A 24,219-nucleotide genomic window follows, 5' to 3' on the forward strand; every position below is an offset into this window, starting at 1 on the left:
TCTTGTCTAACTGAATATACTCCTGGATAGGCAGGAAGCTGGACAAAGCTTCGTAGTGTTACTTTAATTCAAAAGGCTAGTTGGAAGAGTTGGAAGAGTTTGAAGAGCATGTACAGATCTCTGTAAGTATAATCACAACTCACCTACACTGATACAGGCATAATGCATGTCTCCTACATGATCTTGATAGCTATTATTTTGTCTTGCAGGTCAAGGGCTCATATTCGATCGGTTGCAGATGCATTTTCGCGTTCCAAAGCCCATGAAAAGGTGCAAAGTCTATTCATTTTTCCCCTGAAATTGTCTCAAGTGAAATCTGTGTAATTTATCCTGAAAAAGGTGTTTTAGGGGCAGTTTGGATGGGTGCAAGTGGGAATTCTGTGAGTTAGGTTTATGCTCACAGACCAGTACTAACTAAACACATTGAAAATGATTGCTTATTGACGCGAATTGGAAAAAGTGTGCCAAAGGAGTAATTTCTTAGTTTATCTTACCTGCCCATGAAATTTTCAATTTTTTGATTAGTTAAAAATATTGTTCAGGGGCAGAAAAATGTGGCCGAGAGAATGGAATCATCTTGGACCGTTTTGAATTCAGAAGGTATTTCTGCCAAAGTTATTAAGGGAATTTTGTTATAGATTAATTAGGGCTTATCATATTCTTTCTTTGATTCTCAAGTAGTCTCCCCATGGGGGGGGGAGGCGGGTTTGGTTACTGATAAGCCACACCAAATGATTCTATTTTTATAAAACATTGAAGTAGAATCACTGCGAAACAGGGACATACCAATTCAGCAAAATAAAAGAAACAAAACATTTGAACAGTAGATAACAAAACATCTTCAAGGCTCCCAAACTGAGGCCTGCCGAGAATCTGTGAAACAATATCTGCTTGTACCACTGAAGTCGTTCTTGGACAGGGCCCATTCCATCAGCAACTTTTTTATATAAAGGCAATCTTTCCAATAAAAAATCATCTATGTATCTTTTGCAGACACCAACTTGCTAAGTTTGTAATATTTAGGGAGGTCCATAACATGGATTTCTGATTGTAACCCATATTCATTCACAAACTTGCGAGCCACTAACCAACAATCCATAAAATTTCATTAGCATTTTGCTTTTCTTTGCGAACGGCATATGAGGCCAATGGGAGGACTGTATCTTCTTATCTCTACGTGTTGGCAGATCATCTGCACCAAACATCTGGGGGCAGAGGGGGGATGAAAGACTCATCATCACACTACTTGATGCAGTCGGGACTCGGGACTGTCCGATTGAGCCTAGAGAGACGTTATTTTGGTCCATGACAGGTTCTATGGACCTAGACTACTTGTTTATGGGGTTAATCTTTCAACCCGCCTTAATTATAAGCCCATGAGGTTGGGGTGAGGTATGAGTATGAAATTAGTAGGAGTGTCATAGTTTGCTGAGTTTTAAAAGTTTGACTGTTTTGAGTTAGAACAGGATACCTATTAGCTAGAGTAGAGCTCAGATTTGGTTTGTTTTACTTATTCAAATTGCGAGTGTTAGGAGTCCTTTTATAAGTCTAGTTTGGAATTTCCAGATCTTATATATATGTAAACACCCGCATCGATTAAGCATGATTTGAGTAAAGAAGTTTGAGTTTTCTTAAGAGTTTTGGTGATGTTAAGCTATGCATACGGGACTGGATTTCCAGATCTGGCTGATTGCTTTCTCTTTCCTTCTTCTTCTTCTGATCTACTGTTTATCAGTCGTGATCTATCCATAGTCCTCACGTTTTCTTCTTTATACTTCTTAATCTTGCTGGATATCTTCTTCTCTTTACTGTTTTCTTTCATTTCTCTCCACCTGAACGTCTTGATCTCATCTTCTTTCTATATCTTGCTGATTATTGCATCTGAGATCCAAAATTTGATATTCGGAAGTCTGAACTTAGTTTAAATAATATTAAATCAGTTTCTTAGTTCTGATTTTCGAGATCTGCTACAAAATTTCAGTTCTTGCTCCTAGCTTGATTCCTAAGCAGTCTTGAGATTATCCATCAGATCTTACCTGATTTCCAAGATTCTTAGTTTGAGTGACAGGCCTGATAGAATTGCCTACTCGACCTGATTTGGGCTTAATCTGATTGTTTGATTTTGAATTATTTAACTTCTCCTTTCATACCTCTATCCATCCACATTGTTATTATCAATTTGCATTAATCCTGGTTTGTAGTGTGGTTCTGTCCTTTGTGCTCTCTAGACTCCATTCCGAAGTCTGAACTACACTAATACTGCAGAAATGGCCATATGAGATGAAGATATCTCCTTTTAACAAAGAACACTTCCGTTTGCCGAGAATAAGTGTCCGTTTGATAACACTCCAATAAGTGTGTTTTTCCGTTTTGCTGTTCTAAAAAACGAAAAAAACACCCCAAAAAAGTGTTTGTTAAACATAAATTAAAATTTATGGGCCAGAGAACAGGTTTGACGAAACAAGTATGACCTGCTTTTCTGTTTTTTGAAACAATTTGAAGGAAACTTGTGCCCGATAAAATAAAGGGGGGGGGGAATAGTTGTTTCCGATAAAAAGCTCAAGCGTCATCGACTCTCCTCCAACGGTAAGCTCCATCGCCATTTCAGACTGTCCTCCAACCTCAAGCTCCAACACCAACCTCAAGCTCCAGCGCCATGTCGACTCTCTTCCAACCTCAAGCTCCATCGCTCGAGAGCTCCTACCGCCTGTAACTTGCCATCGCCATCGCCATCTAGCTCCTACTGCCTACAACTTGCCATCGCCATTGCCATCAACTTGCCATCGCTCGAGAGCTCCTACCACTTGGAACCATTTCTGGAACAGGTTTACCAAACGCTTTTGAACACCCCAAAAACGGTTTCTCAGCCCAGAAACGGAAAAAGATGTTTCTGCTGTTTCTCAGCACAGAAACAACAGAAAGGTGATCAAACGGTGCCTAACTTTCTCCTATGTAGCAAATTAGACAGAGTAAGAGTTTTATCTAACACTACAACGGAAGGAAAAAACTTCTACCTTTGGAAGCAATATAATTTCTGTGGGTGAATCCTTAGAGTAATCAGTGATTATTGCTTGTGTTGCGGGAACAATGTTCCACTGGTCTCACTCACTTAGAGACTTATATAACTATGAACTAAGAATTAGTTCTAGTTAAATGATTGTTTGATAATATTTGTAATGATATCGCATTTTACACTATTCTTTGCTTGATGGGTTCCACTTGATAATTCTTCTACCTTAATTATCAACGTACCTATATAAGTATGAACTAATAAGTAGTTCTAGTTAAGTGTTTGTTTGATCATATTTGTAATGATATCACATTTTACATTGTCCTTTGTTAAATGAGGTTGACCATCTTCTTTCTGTATTTATTTATTAACTTGAGAATTTGATTTTCTCAATGGTTCAGATTTACAGGTCAAATGGTTGCATTGATGATATGCCTCTTAGAAAATTTATTATCTTCCTAACTCCTCTATAAACATGTCAAGCATGTTTAATTTCTATGTTCTTATTATTTTTCTATCTAGAACACTTAGATTTGATTTTCTAATGTATGGTTATAATGATGTATAGATGTATTTTGAAAGGATATATGTAATTGTGAATATCATATTACGGAAAACTAATGTGCTGCACATTCGCAAAGTCTTCATTCACAGGTCAAAGTTATTTCAGGCTCAAAGGAGAGTCGATTATTAGGTCTGCGCAAGCACAGATTGTTAATGCACTACGCTGTGGTGAGAGAGATAGAGCCTCCAATTTGCTTTCTAATGTTAGTAAAGGGAGCAATTCATTAAGATCTGATGATTTTCTTTATATTCTTGACTACTGTGCCAGGTCTCCTGATCCACTGGTGAGTTGAACTTTTAAGTATTTTGTTGATATATAATTTGATTACTTTCTTAATTTACTATATCATACGTTCCTAACTTCCTATGAATCTATTTGGACAATCATTTTATGCTTATGGCTTTTTTAGCTTTGTCAAAAAATAAATACAAGGTGTGTTGTGTCATGAACTTCATTTTTTAATATAAATGCCACAGCCGAATTTATTCTGACTGTGTACAGAGCATGCAAAAAAAGTTGTAGGGAAAAAGGAACAGCAGAAAATCATCTCATACTACCCACTTTTAGATTATCTACAAGTATATGGCGTTTTATAGTTGTCTAACCTTGAAACATATGCTTGTTTATTACCGAGATGAACTGTTAACAAAGTACAGCAGATAGGTGTGTTAGTCTGCATGTACCAGACTTTTTGGTGGTTTTGTCAGTGAACGTGGCCAACCTGGTTTGATTTCCTTTTTTGCACCAGAGACTTGGATTCACCCATGTTAACCAGCTTGTTTTCAGTTGGAGATCTTGGTTTCCTAGTTGAAGATTGACATGGTCCAACTCATGGCCTGTTTTGACCGCAGCCCAACACTGACCCCATAGGTCATCTCCTGAGAAATACTAATGTGACCAGATGATAAGAATTTTACCACCCGATTTGTTTTGTTTTCTTTGGAGAATCTAAACTCTAAAGAATTATATATGTACAGTTCAGGAAATTGCATCCGTAGAAGACATGCATAATTTGAGCAAAATGATTTTTAGATGAGTACTCCCCTATGGGCTATGGCTGAGAAACTAGGCTGCTTGACATGAATGATGTGTACTGCTATAGTGCTATGACAGAGAAAAGGGCCTCATTGCCCCACAATCCTGCCTTGTTATTTTCAATGGAATTATGATCCTGCACTCCTGCTTGTACTTGATTCTTGTCAAATACAATTGTTAATAAAGATGTTTCTTTCTCATGCAGTTTGTTATGGAGACCTGGAGACTTATGGAAGAAAAAGAGATAGTCATAAGCAGGAGATGCTACTTTCTTATCATTCGTGCCCTCGGTAAAGGGGGTTATATTGAGGAGGTTCTTTCCTGCGCATAGTTTTTCCATTTTATTTATATATATTTGGTTGTTGAAAGGAAAAGGGTCTACAATTTAGATAAAAGAGTACTATTCAGTTGAGGAAAAGGTTTCAGTTTTCATGGTATGTCAACTGCTTCTATGTTCTATTGCAAATTTTTCTTGGGTATGGTTTATCTCAAATACTTATGGTGGAAAAAATAGAAGACTCTCTTACCTCCCTTATTTCCTCTCTTGCATGCATGATTGCTTTTGTTTATCATCTATTCCAGCATTCTTCTACAGTTCCTTTCTCTCTTTGATGCAGGATCAGTAGAGACAGCCATATAAAGCCTTAGCTTTTTGTTTTTGTTTTTCTTAGGGTTTTCATTACTTAATAGCTAATTAGCTACTATTGGATGTTAGCAGTTAGTTAAAAAAAGGGGGGGGGATGCTGTACTTGATAGGCAATAGGTGAATAGTTATTGGAGGTTAAGGAGTACACTAATGATTCCAAATGTTGTAATCCTATTGGCTGCTTTCAATTTGAAGGACTGTAAAAGGACCTTGTGGACCTTAGTTTTTCTAGATCATTCTGTTGAGAATAATCCCACGTTGGAAAACTCTAGGATGGATGCTTTCATATACCAGTTGGGGCTCTTCACTTAGTAGCTTAAGCTTTGGGGTGAACACTTCAACCTGATACCTGAACCATAACGCAACTACATTAATGATACATCTGTATACGTCACTAAAAAGAGGGGCCACACATGTCATTTATATTGCCACCCAAAATTGGGGCAACATATTAGTGCGAGTGTCGTTATGTTGGAATAATCCCAAAAAACTCTAGGACCTTGGATGCCTTCGTATACCAGTTGGGTCTCTCCACCTAACAGCTTAAGCTTTTGGGTTGGACACTTCAACACATTCTTCTACTTTGTGGAGCTGGAGTTAGAGCTTTAGATACTTAAATCTGCTCCACATATCTGTTTTGCAGATTTTTTTGTTTCCTTATCTTAATTTCTTTTGCTGTTATGCATTTCTCCTTTGATATCTTGCTGTTTTCTCTATGGATTTAATTTGTGCCCTACATCACTGTCTGGTGGGTGATCATAACCTCATTGTTCTGCCTTTTGCTCACGGTGCTCCCCAACATTCATAGAGAGGTGCAATGGTGTATAGTTGTCATAAGATTCCATGGAAATCTCAACAGTATTTTGGTTTCCCAATGAGATTTTTATGGTTTTATCACTTTTATGGTTCAGTGTTTTATGAATATTCTGGCAATTTACCTATTTTCTGACAAGATTTCATGTTTCCATGGCTATGACACTTCAACCAAATGATCATTTTGAGGCTGTGTATATCATTATATGTGGTTTTTGGGCACAACTTGTAGTTGGATATTCTATTTAATTGCTGTGTTGCAATTTAAGTATTCTGCCTACTTGTCAAACTTTATCAAAACCTTTGCATCGTTCTTACATCATCATTTCATTCATCATTCAGGCATTTAATTGGCTGAGTTTTCTAGGAGGAAAGCATCAGACATATCCTATTCTGCCCATGTACAATTCTTTATTGAATGGATGTGCTCAGATGCAAAGCATGACGCATGCCAATCGCTGCTTGGATTTAATGGAAGAACGTATGATGGGGAAGTCAGAAGTGACTTATTATGAGCTTCTTAAGGTTTGTATTTTACTGAGTGCTTGTATCTTATTGCTTTCGTTGGTTGAAGTGACACGTAATGGTCTTAAAGCCCTGTCTGTCACTGCAATTTGAAGCATTTCATATTTCAATTAATCTTTATTGTGTGGTGGGTTTTCTTCTAATAAATTGTCTTGTCTGTGCTTATGTTTTGCTATTTTGTCTAAAGATTGGTTACCAGAGGAAGAAATCTCACCTCTGGGAGATTTCTTGAAGAGAATCTCTCCTGACATTCTGTCTATTAATTATTGCCATTTTTATTATTCCCACAATATATCGTCGACACTAACCCCGAGCCTGCTGCAGAAATTCTTCCTTTTTTTCTTTTTCTTTTCTCGCACCATTCCCAACTGACACACCCTGAGAATTGTGTCAATGGAAATTATCTCCTCTTGGGAGTGGTTGTCCCTGCTGCTGTATTTTGGTTTCAATGAGCCAGTCAGCAAATCGATGTTGGAGTTTGAATTTCTTCATGGTCCTTGTAGTTCATTTACTGCAGTTTGTAATTAAAACAATATCGTGTGTCAGCAAACTAATTTACATTCGGAAAGTGAGTTTTTTATATCTACTCTGTAGATTTGTACGAGCGGAATCCTCTTGCCTCATTTTGTACAGTTTTACAATAAAGTTTGGTATGAGTGTATGACATCTCCATTTTATGGGTTTAGGTGTTGAAGAGAGAACATTCAACACCAATGTTAAAGTGTGGTAGCATATTCTACACATAATTTAGTACTAGAAAACACAACATTCAATAAAAGCAATTGAATAATATATTAAAAATGAAGAAAAACCCTACTTCTATTCATTCAATCAAGAGGGGGGGGGGGGGAGAATTGCAACCCTTAAATGAAAAAAAAAGTTTCCTGCTTAACTTAAACAATCTTGACAACTAGGTAATAAATAATTAAAAGAAGAAACTGCAACTAAGCCCCTAGATTTTATTAGAATTACAATTATACCCAACCAATTACAAGAAAGCCCCCAACTTAAATTTTTTTTTCTAATTACTACTTAGGGATCTTGGACTTGGCTTATGGGCTGTAATGCTTGGGTTTTGGCATCCAAAGCCTGTCATATTTATTCATTCAATCCAAGGCTACTGCATCATGTTGATTGGTAATTTCCATTTTCTAGTTTCTACTGGGATCCTCCATTCGCATATCTGGTAAATGTTCAATTGCGGCTGTAATAGGCAGATATTTAAATTAACTGGCTTATCTTCAAGTTTTATCCATAGTTTCCTTATAGGTCGCTATTGAGCTAATTAAAAGGACAATTTTGCTACTTGATTGCTATTCTAAGTTATTTTGTTTCTTGGTCCTTTCAGCTTGCTGTTTCCCAGAGAAACCTATCTGCAGTCCATGAAATATGGAAGGAATGGGCGAAATATTATAGTCCGAGTATTATCTCCCTAAGAAAATTTACATGGTCATTTACAAAGTTGAATGATCTGGTATCTGCATTTGAAACCCTGCAACAAATGGTGGCTTTGGTTTTCAAAGGAACTGCATCAATTAAGCAATCTGCGGAAGGCCAATTTCGTTTTTCGAGACTAGACATCCCTGTACCTTCAAAAATTGAGTTGGGGATTAGGAGATGTAACATGGACGAAAGTGGACATTATCTGTCTTGTTCATTATCTGGAGACTGTTCGGAAAGAATAGAAGAACCTGATGGAAAAAATGATTATATCGATGTATCCTGTATCAAAACTGAAGCCCTTTTCAGTGTTGATAAGAATCTCTACAGGCCTGTAGAGGCAGATAACGATTCTAGATGCTTACAGCTATTCCCAGCAGCTAATCAGGGGAGCTACACTGATTTTGGGATTGAGAACTCAGAACCTTGCAGTGGTGGTTTTATTACACTAAAAGGAGATGCTGAAATCAAACCACTTATGAAGGTCTTGAGGTGGTCTTTCAATGATGTAATACATGCATGTGCACAATCTAAAAATGCTGAACTGGCTGAGCAGGTGTTTATTCAGGTAATCTTGTATTTCTGTATAAAAGTCTGTACTGTTTCCAAGAATCTTACGATATTTTTTTATGATTTTTAGAACACTTAAGATTTGGCAGGAAATCATCTTTGAAAACAAGCTAAATTTTTATGGCTGAATAAGGTGAAATTTTCATGAGATTTACCTCACTGTACAGGGGTTTGAGAAAGACATGGATGCCTACCTGGCAGTTGTGTGATTTCCTTTACCCCCTTCTAATCTGTCACAATACCCATCACTTTACCCCCTTCTAATCAGCCACAATACCCTATATCCAATTAAACTATATTAAAAAGGCTAGTTCCAATTATGGAATTGGGATTACAGTAGCTGCTGGAATAGGATTGGGATAAGGGTTTGGTTTTTCTTTTCAGCAATAACATGATAAAAGCATCCTTTTCAAAAAAACCAACGGATCCCCCACACCCGGTCAACCCCCTATCCTGCCACTTCAGCACCTTGTGATCTTTGAGAAGATCACCAGTCAAAGAGAGAATGAAATTATTGGAGATAAACAGTAAACAGCAATAATAAATAAATCTGGAACTAATAATAAAAAAAATGCTTATTTCTCATCACTAATTGACAAGAGTGGTTACATCTCCTTATAGAATTCTCAAAAATAAAAGATAAATATAATTGGGTGATGGGGGGGATTTTGTTCTACAATCAGATAAATCCCCAAAAAGTGGAATCAAGTCCCAAAGAAATCCTATGGTTTGGTTGAAGTAGGAGAGATAGCTTGCTTTTTTGATCTTTTGATTATGGAAGGTCTGAACATCAATGGGAAAACTAGGGTTTAGGACAAAATTAGGGTTAGTGTTTAGAAGGAATGATACTAGCTGCATAGAATTGGCTAGGGTATAGAAGAGTTAGGTTTAGGAGTAGTTGATTGTAAGGTGGAAAGGTTTGAATAGGTTCTGATATGGTAGGACAGAAATTCAAGAGTAATGGAAAGTAATTCAATTATGGATATGGTTTAAAGGTGGATGAAGGGATAAGGATAGGGTAAAAGGAAGAAGGCTTGGATAGTGTTTTGGTGTGGTTTTGATAGAGCTTTATGGAGAAAATATACTATTTCAGAATTTGAAGAAGCTGCTGTGACAATAACAGGAAATAGAAGTTAGAAGAGAAAGAGGAGGAGAAAAGACGAGATAAGTCACCTAGAAAAATCCACATACCATTGAAGGAATCCACCTTCAAAAGGGGCTTGTGAATCCACATTCCACATAGCAATAGAATGGAAGCTAGAAAACTTCTTTTACTGATTTCAGTTCGCGTTGGGGTTACAGCTCTATATATAGATGAGTACTTTAAAAATAGTTACTGAAAACAACTACCCTTACCAAGGCAATTCTAGGCGCTCTAGAAACTCCAAATAACTCTCTTTGACTCACTAAAAGCCCAAAATAAAATGCCCATAAAACACGGAAAATCCATAGAGCTCAATGCCCATCTACCTAATTACAGCTAATTACCATATTGCCGCTAAAGAACTTCTAAATTCTAATCTAATGAACCTATGCCACCTAAAACTACTTAACAAACTCTACTCAATGGGGGGTGGAGGGATCTAAGTGCCCACTTGATAACCTTACGGGTGTTTCTGTTCTGGTTATGTGCTGAGAAACAGCAGAACAGTTTTTCCATTTTCTGTGCTGAGAAACCGTTTTTGACCCGCTTGGTAAACCTGTTCTGGAGTGGGTTCTGGCTCCGGTGGCGCTTGGGGAAGTGGTTTAGGCGTTGGCTCGGAATCTGGACCACAGGCCAATCTTCCTCCAGGCAAAAGCTAACGAAGGGAAGAAGTAGGACTCACGGTTCAGTTCACTGCTTCATCTCCACAAGGAAGCATCGTCAGATTCGCAGGGTTGATTGCTCCTTCACTGAAAAGAAGTACTCGCGCATCTCTGAGTTTAAACAGATAGATGATGACGATGATGGATTTAGCCTTAGCAGTTGGATTCCGCTCTACCGGCGGTGGCTCTTGCTCCTCCGTCACTATAGCAAGTTCATCCGTTCTTATCTAATTCTCTCTCTTTCCCTCTTCTCGCTCATCACATTCATTTTTTTTTCTGCCACTTCCTGTCTTCTCTAATGCATTTTGAACTCCATTTTCCGATACTATTACTTATCTGAAAACAATAGCAGATTATTGCCCCTTTTGGAGCTCCGACGATTCTACCGGAGTCCGCGGTGCCTTCCGTCGTTTTGCCTCACGCCATCAGCCTCGACGTACCGATGATTCTACCGGAGAGGCAACAAAGAGAGAGAGAGAAAGAGAACAAGCTTACCTTGTGCGCCATTGTTGAGGGCTTTGAGAGGTTGAGGCGAGAAGTTTTCGATAGGGTTTTTCACTCAATTTTATCGGGCACACTTTTCCAATTTTGAGCCCAGAAATGACAAAACATGTCCATCAAAACTCTTCCACAGCTCATAAATTTTGATTTATCCACCCAAGAACATATTCTAGGGAACACTGATTATCAAGCACTTTTTAGGTGTTTTTCCGTTTCTCAGAATGGAAAAACACCAGAAACTGTTTCTGGTAAGGTTATCATGTGGGCTCTAAATTGCCCCCACAAGCATAAAAACACAATTCTAGCCTGCATAATTTTTTTTCCGTGCATCATTGCACTCTTTGGAATCCAATCTGAGACTGTATTTTAGAAACTTCTAAGACCCAAAAACTGACTATATGATGCTTGACAAAAATGACAACTATAAAGATTGCTGAAATTTACAAAATGCCCACCTATACTTAAAGTAAGCAAAAGGATTAAATGTCTTCTAGCATGGATATATGGGTCTAATAAAGAGCCACTGGCCTGTATTTTGGGCTGGGCTTTTAGACTTGGGCTTCTATCGCCTATCAGAAAAATCCAGCCACTAGATGGGTCCTGCATCACCCCTGGCTCTTTTTGGCCCAGTTCTCTATTCATGGCAATATAACCTATGGGCTATGGGCCTATGGCTGCCTTGTTTTTGAAAGGTGCTTGCCTTAAGCTTTCATATTGCATAATGTCCTTATTCATTAACTAATTTTTCATAAACTCCTCATACTCATACCAAGGTGTTCTGTGATCTTGGATCATAAAACTTAAAAACTAGGCATCATAAAACTTAAAAACTAGGCTACTGTTAATTTTTGTGAAGCTTTGTGGCAGCAGTATGTTCACATTATTTTAAATTGGCCCTCAAGTTAATTTTCCATTATTCTATTTGGTCTTGCTTCTTCATTGTTGAAGCTAAGCTTATTCCAACCCCTTTGCCGGGTGCCTGAATGTATTTTTCAACAATTTGGATGTATGCATTTCCTTTCATTTTCTGTATATTGTCATTGCTGTTCCCTAAGTTGAGACTGCATTTCTTTATAGATGCACAATCTTGGCTTGATACCATCACGACATACATATCATAACTTCATCAAAGTTGTCATTTCTGAGAGAGGAATTACTGATGGCATGAAAGTGGTGAGTCAATGTGAAACTATGTTAATATACGATGAATTTTTGGTTTTCTTTAGTTTGCTAATAAATTTCTATTTCTCTTTATATCCAATTTTTATAAAGAAGACATCCTTGTTTCTCTGGTTATGAATAATTTGCAGTAAGACAGTCTTTATTTTTGGCTTTTACATGTTTCTGCAGTTGAAAGCAATGACAAAGAGGAATTTGAAGCCATATAATGCTACTCTTGCCACTCTTTCAATAGGTTGCAGCAAAAATCTGGAACTAGACTTAGCCGAGTCTCTGCTAGATCAAATTGTTGAGTCTCAATACCTGCAGCCCTTCAATGCCTTGCTTGCAGCATGTGATGTTATGGTAAATATTGTATTCCAGCACTTCAAATTTCATATCTTCATTTCCATTGTATTTATTTAGTTTTAAATTTATATAAATGAAAGGAAAGGAAATTTGGTCCACTGCATATGGAAAAAGAACAGTCAAAGAGTTATGGCCAGTAATGATGGAAATGTGCTTCAAAGGCAAGTAGAAACACCTAACGAGTCACTTTTCTTATTAGAGTTACGTGATACCAGTCAAGAGAAGCATGATTTTGGTCTTTCTGATTCTGATAAGGATCTTTTATGTTCAAATATGATTTTTTTTACCAGTTCTATCAATGAACTTTGAAATTGACTGGAACCTTTTCCCCATCCTTCCGCTGCCCTCCCTGCATTTATCTTCTGTTAGTATAGGTTTTCTCTGGCAGTTACGACATGATGAATGGCATTTGAAAATATATTATTTTCAACACATGTTGCAGGATCAGCCTGAACGTGCTGTCTGGGTATTGGCTAAAATGAAGCAATTGAAACTCCAGCCAGACATCAGGACATATGAGCTGCTGTTTTCCTTGTTTGGTAATGTGAATGCTCCTTATGAGAAAGGGAATATGTTGTCAAAGGTAGATGCTGCTAAAAGGATCAAAGCTATTGAATTGGATATGATGAAAAATGGAGTTCAGCACAGTCATTTGTCGATGCAGAACTTGGTAATCTTGCGTCTTAGTGTCTGTCTCTTTCTTAACTTGCTATATCCTTATGTTTTAGGAATATAGACTAGAATACCATGACTTTTTTTTCTTTTTCAGTACGCCCGCCATCCTGGTGGATGAGCTGAAGTTTGGTTGAAGCTCAAGTTATTACTAAAAAAATTGTGAAAATAGAATATTCAAGGATATTGACATGCTTATTACCTCAAATGCTGATACGAGGTGTTTGCGTAACTGATTGCGAGAAACCTTAAATGCATATGTACCCTACATTTTGTTATGGAAAGGGCTTCCCACCTTCCCTCAGCGAGAGGTAAGGCGGTAAGTTCCAGCCGGCCGATGCGAGACAACACTTCCATACACCAATCATGGGCAGGTCGAAGCAGAGCCTGTTTAAGGGCATTAGGTATCGCAAATACACGAACATTATTAGTAATCTCTTGAATTAGTTCTTGTAAGGCTGCAGTGCATATACAAATGCACTTTAGAATAAACTAGTCTATTCACATAAGTAGTAGTTGGTAAGAAGATATGTACTATAAATACAGTTATTATACATAGAAGTGTTTTGGACGTTATGGGATTACTCTGACACATGAATATGATAGTCAGACAAGTCCAAATTTCAGTTGATGGACTGCGTTGCGTTGTCCACAAGTTGACTGATCCTGATCACCCTTAGCAATAGATAGTAATCTTAAACTATTTAGTTTAACACCATCTTACTTCCTTAGTTATTGTGGGTGGAATTCCATCTGTAACATCAACGACTTTGGGTTATAGCATTTATCTTACGATTTGGTTTTCTTTCAGCTGAAAGCTCTTGGAGCTGAGGGGATGATAAGAGAGCTGATCCAGTATTTACGTGTAGCAGAAAACCAGTTCTGTCTCACAAACACTTATGCAGGAACAGCTATCTACAATACAGTGCTGCATTCACTTGTTGAGGCTAATGAAGTACATACTTGTCTATCATGTGCTGAATTCCGATAATTTCTGTAGTAGGTTTGGGTTGTTTGTCATTTATTTTATTACCATATTTTATAGCATCGCTTTCTTGCATGAAATGCAGAGTCACATGGCAGTAGAAGTTTTTAAAAATATGAAATATTGTGGTTTGCCACCTGATGCTGCGACATACAATATCATGATTGATTGCTGCAGCATTATAAGATGTTTCAAGTCTGCTTCTGCATTGGTTTCTATGATGCTACGTGCTGGTTTTTGTCCTCAGACGTGCACTTATACTGCTCTCATAAAGGTATGCATATTCAATCTCCTAGTTTTGCACAATTTGAGTGTTTTTTTTTTAAAATTCAGCCAAACTGGTGAATTTGACGTTTGAAACAGGAGAAGAGCAATTCCTATACTTATAGCATCTGTCTAGTTTCAAACATCCATATTCTTAGTACTTGATAACATGAAACATGTCCCAACCCCTTACTGGATTTGCTTAATGTCATTTTCATATTATATCTTTTACCCATCTACACACAGTATCAGTAACTCAATTTTTTGGTGCTGTAACCCTAGCTGTTACACTCAGATTGTGGATTCATGATGAGCCTGAGAGCACCTCTAAATCTCTAATTCATAATCTAAGAACTTTTCTAGCATGGATATGTAGATTCTAGTCCATAAGTTGGTCATGAACACAAATCCTCTTGATTTGACAACCCCCCTGCTGAATCGCATGTGCATATGTGTAGACATGAATTCAGCCAGGGTATGGGATGATTCAGCTAAGATTTGCATCTCCCCTCTCCTATTTCTTTAAAAAAAATTAACTCAGCTGTAACAGTGGGAGGTGTTGCCAGAGATGAAGTAGAAACAGAGGAGATGGAAGGGCAGGAATGAAAGAAGAAGAGGAACAAGAAGATGGAGAATGAGGGAGTAGGTGGCATAAGTGGTTTCAGTGCTTCCTCATCTTTGAGAAACTCAACTTCTTCTCTTTCCCTCTCTTCCAGTCTTTCTTTCTTCTATAAAAGAAGTGGAGGGATAGGCGGATAGCCTAGGGACTACATAAGTCTTAAAGGCCCAGGGTCCCCAACAAAGCTATAGATCCTAATTGAAAACCTAATTAATCCAGGACCAATAGACCTAAGGTCCACAGGTAGAAGTATAAACCCCAGTTAAAAACCCATATTTTGGATATTCTTCTACATGCATGAGAAAATGAGAAATAATAAATTATGTTACAGTTTGTGGTTTATATATATATGTAACTAGCATTGCATCGGTGCGATGCACGGGAATTTGGGAGAGAGAATGTGATGCAGATCCAAGCACTAGGAAGAAGAAGCCAAAGCCATGAAGTGGCTGTTTTCTTATTTTCGTTGGAGCCTTTTATTTTTCTGTAATTTGTTTTTTTCTTAAGTAGGGGTAAAACAGTCTTTTTAGTTACCTAAGTGTGCTTAGTATCCCCTCCACGATTTTAGAGGGATAGGTTGTTCTTTTTTTTATTTGTGAAACTTGTATTCCTAGTAGAATACAAGTGATTCAGTTGTAATTAGATTTCAGATTAGTTGTCACTAGTCCTAGTCTGATTAGGACTGGTTTTAGGACTTGGAATTAGGATTCCAAGTCATATTTGTGTGAGGCCTTTGGCCACCTTTTATTATTATAAATAGATAATTCGTGGGAGGCTCCCCCACAACTTTTCAGCTTAAAAATTCTCTGTTTCCAGATCTGAGACTGCTGCAATCGAGCTGCTGCCTCTGCTCCTTCTGTGAGCTTACATCCTTGTGGACTCAAGGTGGTGAAGGGTGGGGAAACCTGCGACTCCTTGCACTTTGAAGGTCAGGAGGTCTCTTCGAATCATCAAGCTGCTGCTGTTTCTGCAATTTCAGGCCTGCAACCAGTAAGTGACGTCTGATTTACTATTTCCCTTTGCTGAACCCTAACCTGCAACTATTTTCCTGCAAAACCCTAGTTCTCCCTTAAACCCTATAACTCCTAAACTCTGCCCAGCCCTAACCAGCCAGCCTAATCATCCCAAACTTCAACCGAACCCTTTTCCCTACCTCTGTGACACTCGGCCAGAAGCCCTTGACCTGTCTCCCCCTAGAAACCCTAGATCCCTTCATTCCCTTCATCCCCAAAACCTAAAACCCTAACCCTAATAATTCTGAAATCTTATTTCCTATTCAAACCCACTTAAAGCCTATACCAATAGGCTCCTAAAAACCTGCATACCTTTATCCAATAAAGCCCTAACTCAAACTCCCATTCCTAACCCTAATTTTACCCTAATTACCCTAATCTGCCCCATTCGGCCAACCCTAATACACAACCTGGTCCTAAGTGAGACTTATTCCACCTAGGCTACATCAAATTGGTATCAAAGCTATGGAAGGACAAAGCAACCCTGTTATTGATCCACCACGGCCACCCCCACTTGATCCAATGGCTGCAATTCTAGATATGCTCTATAAGATCAGTGATCGATTACAGATTGTTGAGCAAAGGCAAGCTGTGCCTATTGTAAACAACCCTCTCTATGTAGAGGAAGACAGATTCCAAGTTCATTCTGAAGTACATGGAACTCCGGGAAGGGATGAATATTGTAGAGATCATCCCAGACGTCATAGGGACCACTAAGATCATTCCAGACACGACAGAGATTACAGGGACCGACGTAGACCTGACAGAGATGACTACAGAGAAGACAGGGACAGAACTATTGAAGCACCTTGAAGACCTAACTTTGAGGAATACTTGAGATCCTACTTCACTGGAGATGAAGGCCATAACAGGAGATTTGATACACAGAAGGTCAAGCTAGAACTGAAAGAGTATGATGGGCATGGTGATCTAAAGAAATTCTATGACTGGCTTGCTGCCCTTGATGACTATTTTGACTGGTATGACTTACCTGAAGACCGAAAGATGAGATTGGCACGTACTAAATTAATTGGCTCTGCTCGAGAATGGTGGCGTAAGACAAAGAGGGACATGGAACATGAGGGTAAAGCACCTATCAACTGGGAGGATATGAAGTATGATCTGAAAGAGAAGTACTTACCAAGACACTATACAGCTCAGATGCAAGATCAATTCAACTCCCTTTGTCAAGGGAACATGACTGTATCCGAGTGCATGCAAAAGTTCAATTCTCTCTCATCTCGTACTGACACCATAGAAAGTGCTACTCAGATGTTATCTCGATTTCGGTAGGGATTGAGGTCTGACATCATTAGAGCCATTGGCGTTGTGGATGTTCTGGACATCAAGGACTGCTTTGAGAAGGCATTGAAGGCTGAAGACCTATTAAACACCACTAGAAGGTTTGGCTCCACTGCTGTCGACACCAGAAAATCTTTTCCAGCATCCAAACCAACTAATGGTTACAATAAAGGTAATAACACCACTGCTGGTTCTACACGAACATCCCCCTACATTGTCAGCTCTTCACGTGTGGACAAGGGCAAAGCCCCAATGACCACTAGTGAGTCAAATACTTGTTATCGTTGCAATGAAAAGGGACATTATGCTAAGGACTGCCCACAAAGACAGAGACCGATTCATGTAGCTGAAAAGGAGGAAGAAAACCCTGATGAATTTGATGAACAGGGTATTTATGCATTACCCCCTGATGATGATGATGATGGGGCTGCTTATTTTGACGACTTGGGTGATGAACTTGAAGATACCCGAGGGGTACACGTAGTAGCACATATATTGGGTGCTGAATCTAAAGGTGAAGATTGGCGACGTAGTTGCATCTTCTATACTCGTTTGCGAGCAGGTGAGCGCACTACCCAGATAATTGTTGATAGTGGTAGCTGCGTTAATGTTGTGTCCGAAGACCTTGTGAGGAAGGCAAATCTGACATTTGAAAAGCATCCGATGCCCTACAAAGTCTCCTTATTAAATGGGAATAAGCTTGACGTGAACAAGAGATGCTATGTCCCCCTACAGGCCCAAAAATATTCAGAGGAGATTTGGTGTGATATCATTCCGATGAGAATGACTGATGTTCTACTCGGAAGACCATGGCTGTATGAAAATGATGTTGCTCTCCTAGGAAGAAAAAACCTCTGTGTGTTTCAACATAAAGGAGAAGAGATCAAGTGGTACCCACTTAATTTGCCTGCGAAAACGCCGTGTCATGCGCACAAATCAAAAGGGGACAGAATCTGGAAACAAAGTGCTAGCTGTCCTGCAAAGGGAATTTGAACAAACCAGCCATGATACAGGTCTGGTTCTTGCCTTGGTCACTCAAGAGGCTGCCCCATCCGAACAGAAGTTTACACAACCCAGGCGACTTTCTCGCTCACCTGAGGTTAACTTAATTAACCATACGTGAACAATATGGCCTAGAGTAGAATGCAGACCCACAGTGACTGTAGTGATCGAAGAAGAAATATATGAAATCCCATTACCTTGGTCCCTTGGATTGTAGTAGTCTTTAAAGATTGAGGAGCCTTGATATAGTGCACACTAATCCTTTGTTTCACCTGCATACATATCAAAGAATTCTTCCCCTCCCAACCCTTTGCATTATCTGTTCTTCTCCTCCCTCTTCTTTACCTTTGTGTGTGCTGAGACATGGTTAACATGAGAGCCATCCTTATCCTTGCTACCTCTTTGACCTAATTTTATTCTGGAAGAGGGCAGTCCAAGCATTTATTCAATCCATGCATGGTTCTCTGTGTATGTGTCTCTATGGAACATATGTTATATAATTTTTGTGCACAGTTATGTGTGCTTGGTTAGTTGTCTCTGGTGACAGTTTCTCCTATCAAAGATAAGTTCAGACATGCATCACCCTTGATGGCCACTGGTTCGACGGAGATAGAGTCCCTTCACACTTTCATACTCTCACCTCTCCACCTACATTCTGCTGGGAAAAACCTTATTGTGACAGCATGTTAAGTGTTAACTGCTACTTGTGTCTTGTATTAGTTGTTAACTTGTTATGAACAAGGAACATGAGATGGACAAAAACATTTGCAATTGGAGCTAGAAGGTAAACAGGAACTTGTCAAAAGGTTATTACATTGGTAAGAAACTAATAGCATTTTTTATATTTCTCTTAATAATTGTAACAAGAATTTATCTTAACACTTTAACTTAATGAATATAAATACATAGGGAAAAGTTGCTGGCTTAGCCCTGACCAGGAAAGCCTTTCCTGGACAAAAACCTCATAGTTGTAATGGCTCCAAGGCAAGCCAAGGCCATGGCCGGACGCCTTGGCACTTTGTCGATGAGGCTAGTGCCTATGCGTCGCCTTATGTGTTAAGGCACCTCTGTAAAATACTAGTATATTTCATTGATTACCCTCTTTCATAATTTTTTACTTTGCACCATCACATATGCCAACTTATCTTATTTGTATATGTTAAATAACTATACTTTTGTTTTATTCTTTTCCCTTCCCCATCTACGAGCACCTCTCTCTCTCTCTCTGTTTGAGGTCTAGGTCTCGAGCATGGTTTCGGCCAGCCCAAAAACCGAGTTCTCGGTGAGATACCGAGACCTCGGCTGAGTTAATGTTTTTGTTTTTTTGAAATTTTGGTCCTTGGTTTCGGGGGCCATATGACATAATTTGGTCATGAAACTTGCAGGACAGCCTATTTTAGGGCCTATGAACATAGTGGAACCCTTAGTTTTTTTAAAGATCACACCCAAAATGGTAGTTTGACTTAGGACCCTAGGTTGGTAGTGTATGCTGTATATATAAATTACTGATATGGCATATTCCACACAATTTTTATTAGAACACAATAACACATATAATTCAAGTAAATTACTGATATGGCATATTCCACACAATCTTTATTAGAACACAATAACACTTATAATTCAAGTAAAACAACTTAAATAAGCAATATGAATGAAAACACATCAAATTATAAACCATTTCATAAATCATACATCTAACATTTTTGTTACATAGAGTCAAATATATTTGCAGTGAATAGGAGATTTTTTTTTGGGGGGGGGGGGGGGTTGGGTTTTTTCAAAAACTGGCGAAACCAATCGAGTCCACCGAGATCAGGTCAAAATATCAACCGAGAATAGTCGAGTCGTGGTATTTATAGAAGGTAGCTTGTAACATTTCGACTGAAATACCAAAATTTTGGCCAAGTCATTGTTCTTTTCCTGTGTCGTGTGTGGTTTCAACTCGATAGTAGAAAAAACGAGATTTTGACCATGATCTCGGCGAGACCTTGTACCATGCTCTTTCTTTCTCTCTCTCTCTCTCTCTCGCTTCTGTAGCTTGAGCAGCAGGCTTCGTAGAAGATCCTTCTGATGGCTTCCTCAATAGTTCCGATGAGGTGAAAATCTTCGACCAAGGTTCCGACAAGCTTGAAAAGGTACGCCTTTCTTCCTCTTCTTCTTCTCCTCTGAGAGTGGTGGCTACAGCTGTTGTTCACTGGTGTTGGCAGCTGCTGCAGCACCTTCTTCTTCATTTTCCCCTCTTCATTCCCCCCTTGGATTTTCGTATTCCCCCTATTATCACCCTGGATTTTGAGTTTGGGTTCCTTGACAACTTGGCGCTGGTTGCTTTGGATCTCGAGGACCACTTGTTGCCTAGGCGGCACTCAGATAACTATGACCCACCTTTTTGAGCCACGTGGAGGACTTATCTGATCAACCGACTGTTCAATGAGAAGCCCTGCCTTGGATTCTCAAGTTTTGGGTCTCACTTCCACTGTATGGTCACCATATTGGGACTTGTACCCTTGTATTTGCAATGGTTGAACTGAAGTTGTGCCAAAATTGAAACCAAATTTCAAAGCTTTATATTTATATGGGGAAATTTTGATTGGACTGGAAATTTTCCAGATTGAGAGCTAGAAAATTTGTGCTGATGGAGCTGCCAAATGGAAGCCTTTTGTGATCATGCGCTTAGAATCTAGGAGATATATGTATTGGATGCTTTTTTCTTCTCTTTCTCACCTCTGCTTCATGTTGGACTATGCACACTTAGCTCTGTTTATCCCTTAAACGATCAGGAAAGCACAAGTAGCTGTTAGGTTAGCTTATTGACTCCTATTAGCAGATTGAGGTTAGTCATCTTTCACCTTTTAGATTATTTATTATTCTGGCTTGTCAGCCTTGAATTAAATCTGTGGCCCATGGCCAAAGACACTGGATGTCGTAGCAACTAGTGCATCTGTAATTGCATTGCGTAAATTCTGTCAAGTAAATTCATGTAGCTTTGGGATACAGAGGTGATTCTCTTTGACAATATTGTTGATTTATAATGCTTCTGGAGTATATCTGTTGTTTCTGGAGTCTCATCAAGAATCTTTTTTTTTTTTCCTTCTTTTATTTGAGTCCTTGACAATCCAAACTGCCTTGAAATACCTGACTTACAGTGGCTCAGAAGATAAGAATCAGGAATTAGTTGTTGTATAACACTATAACCCGATTTAATTCCTTTGACTAGTAGGAATTCAGACATCCACCTGAAAATGTGGGTTGAATTCCAAAGAAGCACGGACATTCCGTCAGGTAGAGGGACTTTAATCCAACAATTCATGTTAACCCTATCTTATATTATTGGGAGTATTCTAAGCTGACAGAAGTTTTTAACTCGCTTTATCTGAAGAGACACTAATTGCTGTGTTAATTTTGCTAGATTCTGTTAGTAGACGGAGAGTTTGATGAAGCATTGAATCTTCTCGATCAAGCTTCCTTGGACGGGATTCCGTCTGATGTATTGTCATTTAACACCTTTCTTCATGAAGCACAGTTGAAGGTACTCTTTCATAGATATTACCTGAGTGATTTTACTTTGTCACCTTATGTAAGCCATGGAGCTAGTTTAGTACAAAATTTTATAGTATTGCAAGAATATATGTGCTTGAAATTCCTCCAGTCCAATGAATATAATCATTTGTTGAAGTTCACCTTAGGTCGGATCCATCGAAAGGTGGTTTGCACTGTCTGTGCATGTCTTTTTACATTTATGGAGAAGCCTTTATAGAGGATGTGCTCTTTTGTTACATTGCTAAATCATCACGGCTTGCCAATTTACATCACATTGTTTTGTCAGGGAAGAGTTGACATAATCGAGCATATTGTAGAAAGAATGCACCAGGAGAAAATTCAGCCAGATCCATCAACTTGCTGTTATGTGTTCTCTGCATATGTTAACCGTGGATTTCTGAGCACGGCCATGGAGGCACTGCAGGTTTTAAGTATGAGAATGATTTCTGAAGACGAAAACATTCTCCAGGAGAAGAGAGCATACTTTGAAGAAGATTTGATCCTTGCAGAAGGCTTAGATGCTGAATCTAGTATACTTGAATTGTTCAAGGATGATGAGAATCTTGCTGCTGCCCTATTGAATATTCGATGGTGTGCACTTGTAGGGTTTCCAGTTTCTTGGTTACCCAATGAAAGCGTATGGGCCAAAAGACTTTCTAGATATCGATTGAGGAGAGCTTGCTGAGTGGTTTATGTGAAGGAATCTTCTGAAATCCTTCCAAAAAAGGGGTTCCCCACAAATTATAATTTTTAATCTGTGGGTCAAGAACGTAGAAGAGAAATAGATTATGTGGCGGTTTTTTTACAGGAAATAATAGATATTGTTTGAGGGCTGAATCTTAGGTACGGACGGAGTCAGGCGGTGGAACACATGAACCAGCCTCCTCCATAAAGTGAAGAATCTCTATTCAAGTGAGGAGTCATCCAGGACCTGCATTTTGCATCATGTTGGCAAGTAGGAGCTGTACAACATTATGCTCCTGTTGGACTTCAGTTGTACATTACAGAAAACATGATTCTTCCTTGTTTTTGATGACAAGTGTCAAGATATCTTTATTTATTTATTTCATAGAGAGAGAAATCATAAGGAAAAACAAAGTAGATCATACTGAAAACATTCTACCCAGTCCAGCATGAGAATTCAAATTGGGGAAAAAATGTGACCAGTATTTAATTTCAAGTTTTGTTCAAAGAAGTGTTATATTAGAACTCTTCTGCAACCAGCTTTGGATCGAGATTTTTTCCCTCAGCTGGTCTGGGTTAGTAATTTTTCCTTGAAAGCTTGATTTGGCATGGACTTGCATCCAGATAGCTTAATTATAGCTTAATTATTGATTTGGCACTCATTACGTATTGTGCAAATCCACAATCACGTCGGAAATGAAATGTAGGGTCTGCTCTCTTCTGACAAATGGGGAGGCTAGAGTCTGTGTTAGGGCTGATTTGTGATAAAATTGGTGATTATTTGCTCACTGATCCCTTGGAGAACTTTGTACTATCAAATCAATGAAAGCAGCTAATAATGAGATCATGATGATTAAAATTCTCTGTATTTGTCTATATTGATGAACATTGGAAACATTATGACACAGTTACCCTGTGACTTTCCTTATTATAGATGAATTCAGGTCAAGATGGTGACTCCAAGAATCTTTCTTTTGATGGAGTATAGCAAACTTATTGACAATCCTTCCACACCCAAAAGAAATAAATTTGATGTTTAAAAACTTAGTTTTAGGACTACTTTTTCTTAAAGATTATAGAAAAAAGAAAAAAAAAAAAACCCAGTCTGGTCGTCCAAATGAATGAATGACAAAAGAACATATATTACCACCATCATCAATTCATGTTTAGTTTTTAACCATCTATTCTGTTAGATGATGCCTACCTAATACGTATTCCTGATCTTCTAAATATTAATCATGCACAAGGCAAGTGATGACGGCCCAAAACTGCCTTTATTTGAATGGCAAGTGTCAATATCCTGGTTCTTTTCGCTTGTGTTGGTCACCCTCAATTTTTTGAATGGGGTACCACTGTATTCTCCTGATTTCTAATGTTAGTTTTCAAAAAATGGAGTGGGTTGTACGCTTGGTTTTGTGATTAGTGATTCTAACAAGGTTAAGATCTTGTAAGTAGGGGGTGGAAAAGGAAAAGCATTCAAGGAAACAAAAAAAGTTGGAAACATTCCCAATATTAATGATCTACTTGAAAGGGATCTTGGAGAGACCTAGAGAATTAATTACTGATGGAATTCATTCCATATTTATCATTTTCTTATACTTTTTTTTAAAAACTAGGGTTACAAATCTAGAATTATTGAAGACATTCAATACATGATTTCATCATTTTCTTCTTATACTGTTTTTTGTTTTTTTTACTAA

At 38.4% G+C, this 24,219-nt stretch overlaps 1 protein-coding gene across 4 annotated transcripts; it reads left to right on the forward strand.

Annotated features, from left to right (window-relative positions):
- Nucleotides 1–22,858, forward strand: LOC122668919 (pentatricopeptide repeat-containing protein At1g76280). Of its 4 annotated transcripts, none has more exons than XM_043865492.1 (14): nt 1–122; nt 210–270; nt 543–600; nt 3,665–3,858; nt 4,816–4,923; nt 6,412–6,594; nt 7,943–8,602; nt 11,989–12,084; nt 12,262–12,435; nt 12,881–13,108; nt 13,922–14,065; nt 14,181–14,369; nt 21,705–21,824; nt 22,122–22,858. In XM_043865492.1, the coding sequence occupies exons 1-14, from the start codon at nt 109–111 to the stop codon at nt 22,518–22,520; spliced, it is 2,628 nt and encodes an 875-aa protein (XP_043721427.1). In that variant the 5' UTR covers nt 1–108; the 3' UTR covers nt 22,521–22,858. The 4 variants fall into 4 exon arrangements, with proteins under 4 accessions (XP_043721427.1, XP_043721428.1, XP_043721429.1 ...); XM_043865494.1 differs by having other exon boundaries at nt 103–122; nt 3,652–3,858; nt 22,122–22,552; XM_043865493.1 differs by lacking the exon at nt 543–600 and having other exon boundaries at nt 3,652–3,858.
- The last annotated feature ends 1,361 nt before the right edge of the window (nt 22,859–24,219 follow it).

This window comes from Telopea speciosissima, chromosome 7, assembly GCF_018873765.1.
Source record: "Telopea speciosissima isolate NSW1024214 ecotype Mountain lineage chromosome 7, Tspe_v1, whole genome shotgun sequence".
NCBI lineage: Eukaryota > Viridiplantae > Streptophyta > Magnoliopsida > Proteales > Proteaceae > Telopea > Telopea speciosissima.

Excerpts from the sequence above, each read along its gene's own strand:
- LOC122668919 (XM_043865492.1), top strand. Across the intron at positions 271-542 it reads GTTCCAAAGCCCATGAAAAG|GGGCAGAAAAATGTGGCCGA; the intron begins GTGCAAAGTCTA and ends AATATTGTTCAG. Across the intron at positions 601-3,664 it reads GACCGTTTTGAATTCAGAAG|GTCAAAGTTATTTCAGGCTC; the intron begins GTATTTCTGCCA and ends CTTCATTCACAG.